The 11533-nt window shown below is 43.7% G+C and overlaps 2 protein-coding genes across 2 annotated transcripts in view; one reads left to right on the forward strand and one right to left on the reverse strand.

Annotated features, from left to right (window-relative positions):
* The window catches only part of nup133 (nucleoporin 133), a 19257-nt gene extending 8253 nt beyond the window's left edge, over positions 1-11004 (reverse strand). The window contains exons 1-8 of the mRNA XM_034901038.1: positions 10828-11004; positions 9627-9724; positions 8017-8247; positions 6734-6856; positions 5954-6053; positions 4471-4734; positions 2597-2730; positions 697-855 (exon numbers count right to left, since the gene is read on the reverse strand). Coding sequence (XP_034756929.1) covers positions 697-855; positions 2597-2730; positions 4471-4734; positions 5954-6053; positions 6734-6856; positions 8017-8247; positions 9627-9665 — 1050 coding nt within the window. The 5' untranslated portion in view covers positions 9666-9724; positions 10828-11004. The remainder of the gene's footprint in view (positions 1-696; positions 856-2596; positions 2731-4470; positions 4735-5953; positions 6054-6733; positions 6857-8016; positions 8248-9626; positions 9725-10827) is intronic.
* A 314-nt stretch (positions 11005-11318) lies between these two features.
* The window catches only part of LOC117952044 (nuclear pore complex protein Nup133-like), a 9290-nt gene continuing 9075 nt past the window's right edge, over positions 11319-11533 (forward strand). Inside the window, exon 1 of the mRNA XM_034884108.1 lies at positions 11319-11393. Coding sequence (XP_034739999.1) covers positions 11319-11393 — 75 coding nt within the window. The remainder of the gene's footprint in view (positions 11394-11533) is intronic.

The following is an 11533-nucleotide window of genomic DNA, read 5'->3' on the forward strand; positions in this document are numbered from 1 at the left end:
GGAAGGAAGGAAGGTAGGAAGGAAATAAGGAAGGAAAAGGTGAAGGGAAGGAAGGAAGGTAGGAAGGAAGAGGGTAAGTGTAAAGGGAAGGAAGGAAGGTGGGAAGGAAATAAGGAAGGAAGAGGGGAAGGGAAGAAAGGAAGGTAGGAAGGGAATAAAAAAGGAAGAGGGGAAGGGAAGAAAGGAAGGTAGGAAGGAAATAAGGAAGGAAGAGGGGAAGGGAAGAAAGGAAGGTAGGAAGGAAATAAAAAAGGAAGAGGGTAAAAGTTAAGGGAAGGAAGGTAGGAAGGAAATAAGGAAGGAAGAGGGTAAGTGTAAAGGGAAGGAAAACAAAAAAAAGAAAGCTTAAAGATAAAAATAAAGGACAGAAAAACAGATAAATAGCAAACAAATAGCAGAAAAGAAAGAAGATCGATAGAATGGAAGGAAGGAATTAATTAATAAAGAAAGAAAGAAAGAAAGAAAGAAAAAGAGAAAGCAGTGAAGTAAATAAAAGTAAAGGAGTGATCTGGTCCCATCAGCTGTTGAGGAAGTGGAACGAGGAAGATGTGTTTTTCAAGAGGATATGGTTGTGGTTTTGTATCGAGGCATGAACAAGCGTGCGTGTCTGTGTGTGTGTGTGTGTGTGTGTGTGTGTGTGTGTGTGTGTGTGTGTGTGTGTGTGTCTGTGTGTGTGTGTGTGTGTGCGTGTCGTACACTCTGGTAGTCGTGCACGTGGATGTGGTGCAGCCAGCTGAGGTGCTGGTGCGACTGCAGGAAGCTGGCCAGCTGCTGGTGCTGGGCGGCCGGCTGGGACAGCAGCTTGCCCCTCTTCCCCTTCTCCATGTACCAGCGGAACAGGAAGTCGGCAAAGTTCTGAGGCAGGAAGTGACAAAGAGGAAGTTGGTAAGCGGTGACGTGGCGCACGACAGGGCTGACGACAAATATTCTAAATTTAAATACTGAGAGAGAGAGAGAGAGAGAGAGAGAGAGAGAGAGAGAGAGAGAATGCAGCCCGCTCTACCAACGGAGCTACCCGGGCGCCCTGAATTAAGTGTTACGTCACATAGGACACAGTTTAATTAAACTGTCTAGTTTATAGATAGATAGTTTGTTAACAAAATTAAGATCAATCGCTCACTAAGCAGCATAAAGATAAAAAAGTGACAGTGTCAGCAACAATAAATAGATAAATAAATAAGGAATAAAAAGAATGAAAGCATAAAAACCATAGTAAGAAAACCAGTGCACTATAACGCGTTAAGTCCAGCTTAGCTTAGCCGTTTAGCCTTCTAGTAGCTAATTTATGGCCCGGGGGGGCAGCTCAGTTGGAAACCGGAGGGTTGCTGGTTCAAGTCCCTGTACGGACCAAAGAATGGGCACTGCCAAGGTGCTCTTGAGCAAGGCACCGAACCCCCAACTGCTAGGGGTGCCTTTCCATACTCAACTGACTTTTAAAGTTTTCCACACAATCTAAGCAGCGCATGGAAGGAGGCAAAGCGTTCCACAACCTAGGTGCAACGACTTGAAATGAGCGGTCCCTCCTGGTTTTAAAATGTGTAAGGGGGGCAACTAATAGTCTCTGGCCTGTTGATCTCAGACTACATGAGGATGTACGCAGCTGGATCAGGTCTGAGATGTATGGGGGTGCCTGTCCTTGTAGGGCTCTAAAAGTTAGGACCAACATTTAGAAGTGCATTCTAAATCTCACTGGTAACCAATGAAGTGAAGCTAAAACTGGAGTAATATGGGCCCTTTTACTCGTGTGGGTTAAAAGCCTAGCAGCAGAATTTTGGACAGTCTGGAGACGACAGAGATCCTTCTTATTTAGGCAAATACAAAGACTGTTACAATAGTCTAAGCGAGACGAAATAAAAGCATGAATGATCATCTCCAACTCGGCTTTTGACACCACGGCTCTTATCTTTGAAATGTTCCTTAATTGAAAGAAACAGTTTTTAAATAAGTTGTTTCGAGTGTTTCTCCAGAGACATGGCCGCATCAAAAACAACACCTAAGCTCCCAAGACTGGGCAGAACAGACGAACCTAAGTCTTATCCGGTCCTGTATAGCGGTGATTCCCAAAGTGGGGGTCGGGACCCACAAGGGGGTCGCGAGCCAAGACGGGGGGGGGGTCGCAAGTTGATTTTCAGAAATGAAATAAAAATTTGAAAACAATTAGAAATAGCGTATGTTAGCCAGGATTTTAACACAAGATAAAACTGTTGTGTTATTTTGTGTTGTCAATATGCTTGTGTTTGGATACGCCTACAGTGCAGTACCTACATACTGTTTATGTACGTCTATAGTGGGGGGGTTGCGGGTCACTTGCACCGTTACTTTGGGGGTCGTGGGCTGAAAGTTTTGGGAACCCCTGCTGTATAGGACCTGAACATGTGTGTGTAGTTCAGGCCTGTGTGTAATGTGTGTAATAACAACAGAGTGTAAAGTGTAGTTTCCCCTTGTGGGATTTATAAAGTATTAATAAATGGCCGGTCTCCACGAGCTGGGAGGTGTGACGCCACAGCGGGCCTTGGTGTAGGACTAATGGGACCGACGGGGCGTCTCGGTGGTTCTCAAGGTGGTTTTCCCTTGGCATTTGTGGTTGTGTGCGTACCTGGTCTGCAAACTTGGTCATGTAGTGCTGCAGGCGGCTCTGGTTGTCGGTCTGCTCGCACATCTGAACCAGGATGTCGAAGTCACAGTACTTCTCCGCCAGCGCTGCCACCCACTGGTACTGACCCAGCTCCACTGCAACACAGAACAGAGACAGAGCAGGGGTGTGGTCAAGACCACCTTTGTAGAGTCCAAAACAAGTCCGAGACCAGGACTAGTCGACTTCAAGTCAAGACCAAGTCTAACGAGGTTTGAGTCTAGGTCAAGACAGAGTCCAAAGAGGTTTGAGTCCGAGTCAAGACCGAGTCTAAAAAGGTTTGAGTCCATGACAAGACAGAGTCCAAAAAGGTTTGAGTCCAAGACAAGACAGAGTCCAAAAAGGTTAGAGTCCGAGTCAAGATCACCTTTGTCAAGTCCGAGACAAGTCCGAGACCAGGACTAGTCAAGTCCATTTCAAGACCGAGTCTAAAGAGTTTTGAGTCCAAGTCAAAACCGAGTCCAAAAAGGTTCGAGTCCGAGTCAAGACAGAGTCCAAAAAGGTTAGTCCGAGTCAAGATCACCTTTGTCGAGTCCAAGACAAGTCCGAGACCAGGACTAGTCGACTCAAAGTCAAGACCGAGTCCAAAGAGGTTTGAGTCCAAGACAAGACCGAGGTCAGGACAGAAAAAAAGTCTCATTCATGACAGTTTCAAGACAATTTGATAACTTTTGGGTTATTTGTTGATATAAAAGCAAAAACAGTGTCACAACACCCAGGACTTGTAAGTATAGCCATTCCCCTTGATATCATATAATATATGATATATGATCTAAAGAAAACATAAAACATCAGGTGATACCTCATTATAGCAGAGTTAGAACTGATACTATTACAGGAGGTGGTAGTACTGAGCATTTGAGCAACTAAATGACAATATATCTTCACTCCAGATGTAGTGTAGAAAAGACATAAACATATATAAATAAACACAATAAGACAACTGGACTCGGTCGAGACCAAAAGCCATATTTGGCAAGACCAGTGGCCGAGACAGAGACAAGTCAGAGTCCAAATACCGGTGAGTCCGAGACAAGTCAGAGTCCAAATACCAGCGAGTCCGAGACAAGTCAGAGTCCAAATATCAGCGAGTCCGAGACAAGTCAGAGTTCAAATATCAGCGAGTCCGAGACAAGTCAGAGTCCAAATACCGGTGAGTCCGAGACAAGTCAGAGTCCAAATACCAGCGAGTCCAAGTCTGGAGTCCAAATACCAGCGAGTCCGAGACAAGTCAGAGTCCAAATACCAGCGAGTCCGAGACAAGTCAGAGTCCAAATACTAGCGAGTCCAAGTCTGGAGTCCAAATACCAGCGAGTCCGAGACAAGTCAGAGTCCAAATACCAGCGCGTCCGAGACAAGTCAGAGTCCAAATACCAGCGAGTCCGAGACAAGTCAGAGTCCAAATACCAGCGAGTCCAAGACAAGTCAGAGTCCAAATATCAGCGAGTCCGAGACAAGTCAGAGTCCAGATATCAGCGAGTCCGAGACAAGTCAGAGTCCAAATACCAGCGAGTCCAAGTCTGGAGTCCAAATATCAGCGAGTCCGAGACAAGACAGAGTCCAAATACCAGCGCGTCCGAGACAAGTCAGAGTCCAAATATCAGCGAGTTCGAGACAAGCCAGAGTCCAGATACCAGCGAGTCCGAGACAAGTCGGAGTCCAAATACCACTGAGTCCAAGTCTGGAGTCCGAGACTTACCAAAGAAAAAAAGACTCAACACGGTAAATCCTATACCAAACTACCTCAATGGTGGACAACCAAACCGTTAATCTTTGCAGCTCTAGTTGAAATCAGCTTCCATCATTAGACTCGGTTTTGGGTTTATTCCTCCACTTACGCAGCGGGGCGAGCAGCTCGGAGCGGCGCTGGCTGTACTCCATCTCCAGGCTGTTGTAGCGCTCCTGCTGGGCCCCCAGGGGCCTCTGCTGCTGCAGGGAGGTCAGCTGGGCCACGTAGCCGCCCAGGTAGATGTCCAACAGCGCCACCAGCTGCTCGCAAAGGGCGCTGCGCAGCTCGGAGTCGGCGTGCGGGTACACGGAGCGCAGGATGATCTCGTGCTGGCGGGAGAGGACGCTGCGGACGCCTCCAACACCTCCTGACGCTGGGGGGGGGGGGGAGGAAGGACATTTTTGTAAGTGATGCAAGTCACCCCGCTCACAATTTGTTTGATCAACTGCCCTCTGGGAAGAGGTCCAGAAGCCTGCGCTCCAGCACCACCAGACTCACCAACAGCTTCATACACCAGGCTGTTAGGATGCTGAACCCTCTCCCCCTTCTCCCCCCTCAGCTTTTGGACCCACAATGGCTGACTTGCACTACTCCACTTGTATACTTGCACACTTTGCAACTTGTTTTCCTGTTGTCCTGAAAACACTTCTGCTGCTCTTACGTAACTTGCACCATTATGCCACTTGCATACTTAGGTCAAACAGAACTACCTCAGCCATTTATTGGCCTGACTTTTGCACTAATATTATATTGACTGTCTACTGTATGTACAATTGCACATTCTCAACTCAAATTTTGCTGCTCTTATTTTCTTCATTGTATGTGCCTTCTTATTTTTATTTTCACTTTTTAGATTGTTTACTTGAATGTTATGTTTGTCTGTGGACCTAATTGGTAAAATATGTCTTGTCTACACCGTGGGATAGAGGGAAACGTAATTGCAATCTCTTTGCATGTCTTGACATGTGAAGAAATTGACAATAAAGCAGACTTTGACTTTTTAGGACTGAATATGGTCATATTTTCTGGAGACATTGTAAATCAAACCGAGCTTTTAATGTAATTTCCACACTGACTTTCTGGTGTTAAAGCACCTATAAATTCGGAGATAAACAAACTGCAGCATTATGAATGAAATGTAACTGTTTAATTGAAATTTTTATTGTTTTTAATTGTTTATCACAACATCAATTACGCCCTAAATTCAGTTTTTTTTGTCTGTGGTACAATCCAAAAGAGATTCCACTTAAAATCACCTATAACGCGAAAGCCGATTGGCTGTTGGTCTCATTTGTAGTCATAACACAGCAAATATATATTATGTGTTTTTTATTGTGGATTAGCGAAAGAAAGAATTACAACAGCACGAAATAAAGAAAACAAAAGGAGCATTAGAGGAGGAAGGGTTGCATGGACGTAGTAAAACTAAAACCTGTTTAAAATCATGTTAGACCCAGAACGCAACACATCAGTGAATTTAAGACTTTTTAAGACGTAATCATTTTGGTTTTTTAATGTTTTTCCTTTTTAAAGACCCAGGGGAAACCCTGTGAGGCGGCTGATATTTGGAGAATAGAGAACTAAAGATGTACCTGTCCATGGGATGTACTCCGGTTCCACTGCAGCGGATTCAGAAGCTCTGTACATGAAGGCCTTCGTCTCCCTGTACTGACTAGCAGCCTGAAGCATGTCCTACACACACACACACACACACACACACACACACACACACACACAGACAGACAGACAGACAGACAGACAGACAGACAGACAGACAGAGAAACACACGGACACAGAGAAACACACACACACACACACACATAGAGACACACATACACATACACACACACACACACACACACACACACACACACACAGACAGACAGACAGACAGAGAAACACACGGACACAGAGAAACACACACACACACACACACACACACACACACACACATAGAGACACACACACACACACACACAGACAAACACACACACACAGAGACACAGACAGAGACACAGACACACAGACAGAGACACAGACACACACACACACAGAGACACAGACACACACACACACACAAACACAGACACAGACACACCAAAAACTGTTTGGAAGGTGCATTCAGGGACCTTGAATCTAGTACATGTTGAAGCACTTTACAAACCATTTCCTATTTCTGACATTTCCAAAAAAAACATGCAGGTGATCCACATGAAATGACCCAAACTTGCCAACATTTCAGACAATCTGAATCGCTTAACTTTCACTTAATCAATCAGATTGTTCCAGGAGCATTCCCACAGCGTCTGTAAATTTATCTTTGATAAAAATACATACATTTGATCTCGATAAATACGATTTTGAGTGTTCACCTTGATGACGTTGTTGACGGCGAGGACGACCTCGGCCCACTGCACCGAGTCCACCGGGCTCTCCTTCAGACTCCGCTCCTCCTCGTCCAGCAGGCACTCGAACACAGAGGAGATCTGGGACACCTGCGAGGTCACGGGAAACAAAAAACACCCTTAGACGCAGCGCCTCAACACGCCGCCTGGACCGCCCCCGTTGTTGTTGGAGCTAAATCCTGCTCTGGTCTCAGGGTTCAGTCTCTTAGTCGTCAGAATCTCAGATGTAGATGTGAGAATCCTTTTAATTACGTAAGATATCCTGAGACAGAGTTACCTGGATCAAGCTATCAAAGCTCTCTCCTTCCTTTGTCTGGCTCTTCGGCTCTTGCACCCCTGGTCTTATTCACTAAGGGGGGCGGGGGTCTCTAGACCACAGTGGTGTGATGCGTTCGTGTGCTTATTCGTTATCTTTCAGTTGGAATGTGTGTTGGAATTTTTTCTGTGCTTTTCGAATGTTTTTTTTACTGATTTTTCTGATTTACTTGTCACTTTTTACATGCTTTTGGCTGGTTTAATAACAGGTTTTACACGTATTCTTGGGATTCCAGGTCAACGAACCTCATTTGTATGAAATTATACATAAGTTTTAAGTTAAAAAGGCAGAAATCATGAATTATTTTAACTCATAGTTAAGATCAGAGGATGTTGATGTTATGTCAAAGTTTAGTCCGCATACTGTTTTGAAACCATTAAAAAAATAATTCTAATGTCATAATAAAAGAAGTTTTAAAGAAAACACCCAAATAATTCAGTTAAAGTAATCATTAATTTTACCTGAAGACGGTTGTATGGAATCATCCATGTTATTTTTGGGCAATTTGGTTGTAAGAAATCCATATTTCTGATATATAAAACACTTTGAAACGGGTCAGTCTGACCCAAAAACACCAGAAGGGTTAAGGGGGACTGGGACCAGATTCAGGAAGCGTCCCCCTAACAATACTGTTTTTTTTTTACTTCCGACACATTTAAGAGAAGCTGGATAATCATGAAATGTACCAGAACATCTCATGTTATAGCACAGAGTATTGCAAAACAATTGAATGCAACAAACTATATACTTATAACATAACATATATATATACATATGTATATATACACTTATAACATGTCTTCATTTATGTTGAAATAATGCTTTTGCCTTTTAGCTTAAATGTATAATGCAAATCACAGACAATGTTTATGTTATATGTGTTATTTGTCACATTTAACATTTTAAATTCCAACGGCGCGGGATTCAAACCGACCTCTCTGAAGAAGACGTCGGCGGCGGTCAGGCTGGGCGGCACGGCGGCACCGCCGCTGCTCTTCTGCAGCGCCGCGGCGATGGCCCGGTTCACCAGCTCGCAGTGCTTGCTGTGGTGGTTCTTCAGCACCATGGCGGCCTGGAGCTTCTCCGCGTGTTCGCACAACAGCAGGCGGGTCGCCATGGGGGACGAACGCACCGTCACCTGGCCGAGATGGTCCAGCAGACCCACCTGACGGAGGAGCACGGAGACGGTTAATTTACGTTATAGGAATTCTACTTTTGTAGGGTTTTGCCTAATAATAAGGTTTAAGTAGGGGTGGGGGGACCGAATCCAAAGAGGTTTGAGTCAGAGTCAAGACCGAGTGCAAAGAGGTTTGAGTCAGAGTTAAGACCGAGTCCAAAGAGGTTTGAGTCAAAGTCAAGACTGAGTCCAAACAGGTTTGAGTCAAAGTCAAGACCGAGTCCAAAAAGGTTTGAGTCTAAGTCAAGAGAGAGTCCAAAGAGGTTGGACTCTAAGTCAAGACCGAGTCCAAAGAGGTTTGAGTCAGAGTCAAGACCGAGTCCAAAGAGGTTTGAGTCTCAGAGTCAAGACCGAGTCCAAAGAGGTTTGAGTCTAAGTCAAGACAGAGTCCAAAAAGGTTTGAGTCCAAGTTAAGAGAGTCCAAAGAGGTTTGAGTCTAAGTCAAGAGAGAGTCCAAAGAGGTTTGAGTCAGAGTCAAGACCGAGTCCAAAAAGGTTTGAGTCTAAGTCAAGACCGAGTCCAAAGAGGTTTGAGTCAGAGTCAAGACCGAGTCCAAAGAGGTTTGAGTCTAAGTCAAGAGAGAGTCCAAAAAGGTTTGAGTCTAAGTCAAGACAGAGTCCAAAAAGGTTTGAGTCTAAGTCAAGACTGAGTCCAAAGAGGTTTGAGTCTAAGTCAAGAGAGAGTCCAAACAGGTTTGAGTCAGAGTCAAGACCGAGTCCAAAGAGGTTTGAGTCAGTCAAGACTGAGTCCAAAGAGGTTTGAGTCTAAGTCAAGAGAGAGTCCAAAGAGGTTGGAGTCTAAATCAAGAAAGAGTCCAAAAAGGTTTGAGTCCAAGTCAAGACAGAGTCCAAAGAGGTTTGAGTCAGAGTCAAGAGAGAGTCCAAAGAGGTTTGAGTCAGAGTCAAGACCGAGTCCAAAAAGGTTTGAGTCCAAGTTAAGACAGAGTCCAAAGATGTTTGAGTCAGTGTCAAGACCAAGTCCAAAGAGGTTTGAGTCTAAGTCAAGAGAGAGTCCAAAGAGGTTTGAGTCAAGACCGAGTCCAGGACAGAATAAAGGTCTTATGCATGACAGTATCAAGACAATCATTTTGGGTTTGACTTTCCCTCCAATATCATTATCAACATAATAAAGACACCTGGACTCGGTCCAGACCAAAAGCCATTTTGGCAAGACCAGTGGTTGAGTCCGAGACAAGTCTTGAGTCCAAGACCGGACTCGAGTCCTACAGCCCTGATTAAGCCTATTCTTTAGAGTCCTGTAGAATACTAAATGAGATGAGCACAGATTTAAAAATTGATTTTCTTTCTAAATAACTAAAGTTATTTAACAGAGTTTAAGGTGTTCCTGATGTATTTGTGTATGTGCACCTGAAGCAGGAAGTCCATGAAGCACCCGTGGGCCTTCATCTTGTCCTCCAGCTGGTGGAGGATGATGAGGGACGTGAGAGGGAACCCACTGCCGCTCTCTGGAGGAACGGAACCAGAAAAAAATGGATGAAAACGTCAATCAAATGCAGCAAAAGTAACCCAAAACATATAGTCTTCACTTCCTTAAACCCTCGTGTCGTCTCCACCTCCGGGACCCTCTCGTGTCCCTCGGGTCAAACTGACCCGGGACTTATTTGGGGTTTTAAAAACAATTCTGAAATAAAATTTTACTTCATAATATATTAACAAATATTGACTTTATCTTCATTTCCAACCAGCTGAGATAACATCTATGTTTAGGGAATGCATCAGTCTCTACTAGCACACTATTAAACATGGAAGTGGGGTTAAGTTGTTGTCACAAGGTTATAATTCATGTTAAAAATCCACTATGGAAACAACATAAGTGTCATATCCAGAATAATTGATTCAGAAGTACATGTTTATCTCAGGAAATAAGGAAAGGACGCTGATTTCAGGTAGAAAATAATGTAACTTGCTCCATTTTTCAAATGGAAGTGTTTTTGAAATAGTATTGAGTAAAAGTTGACATATTCCAGTCTGTGATTATCATCAACATCCATTCCTTTAATTTTAATCTCAATAATTCCTAATTTCTGCTTTTCTAACTCAAACATTAGGTATAATTTCCTATAAATGAGGTTTATTGACCATAAATTCCAAAAATAACTGTAAAACTGAAGTTAATAAGTTAGTGTTACGTAGTGTTGAAAACGTAAAAAAAAAGGGACAAACATTTTAAAAAAGCATCAAAAGTGTTGAAAAAAGGGACAAAAACATAGGAAGAAAGTTAAAATAATCGATAAAAAGCCTCAATAAAAGTGTCGATTTTCATTTTGACTGGAACACAACGCGAGGGTTAAAAAAGGGAAGTGGGGTTTTTTTTTGTCATAAGGTTATAATTCATGTTAAAAATCCACTATGGAAACAACATAAGTGCCATATCCAGAATAATGTTCTGAATTAAGTCAGGAATACATGTTAATGTTGATTTTAAGCTAGAAAAACATGTAACTTGCTCCATTTTTCTTCTTGTAAAAATTTTAAAACGGGTCAATTTGACCCGAATACCATAAGAGAGTTAATTTAATTGCTTTTTTTTTATGCTTAGTGTCCCCACCGTCGGGGACGGACTCGGCCCAGCGGGGGTCGGAGGCCGGGTAATCGTCCACCAGGTCCAGGTTGATCCGGGTCACGAGGCCGTCCAGCTCGGCGCCCTCCTCCCCGTCGGCGTTGGGGGGGAACAGCTCGTCCGTGACCGTCTGGGCGCCCACCAGATCGTTACTGCAGGAGAGAAGAAGAGTTTCCGTTTATTACGACTAAATCGTCCTGAATCCCAAATCCCAAATCACGCGGATTCACTCTAAAACTATTGATACCAGCCTTCAAAAAGAATATTTTTAAAATGTCTGTTCAATTTTTAAATTGCAAATTGAGGCAAAGAGCCAAATTTCTCAAATCAGCATGACGCCGAGAAAAGAAACTCTTATTTGTGAAGATTCAAATGTGAATGTAATCGAGCGTTTTTCTCGATTAATGAAATTTAAAGTTGTCAAACAACTGCCAAGCAGCAAAGAAAATTTGGGGTCACAGAATCTATAAAGTACGGACATGGTGAGCCCAAAAGGGGGCGTCCTAAAAAACCACCAACAGCCAATGAAAAGCACATCGTGGTCCCCAAACCGGGTGCACCCGTGAGACCGGGTGCACCCGTGAGACCGGGTGGGGTCGTCCTGTTATCAGGGTCCTCTTATATTTGGTAATAAGGTCTTATATTCAGCAATAAGGTCTTATATTCGGTAATAAGGTCTTATATTTGGTAATAA

The sequence above is a fragment of the Etheostoma cragini genome, chromosome 2, assembly GCF_013103735.1.
Source record: "Etheostoma cragini isolate CJK2018 chromosome 2, CSU_Ecrag_1.0, whole genome shotgun sequence".
Lineage (NCBI taxonomy): Eukaryota > Metazoa > Chordata > Actinopteri > Perciformes > Percidae > Etheostoma > Etheostoma cragini.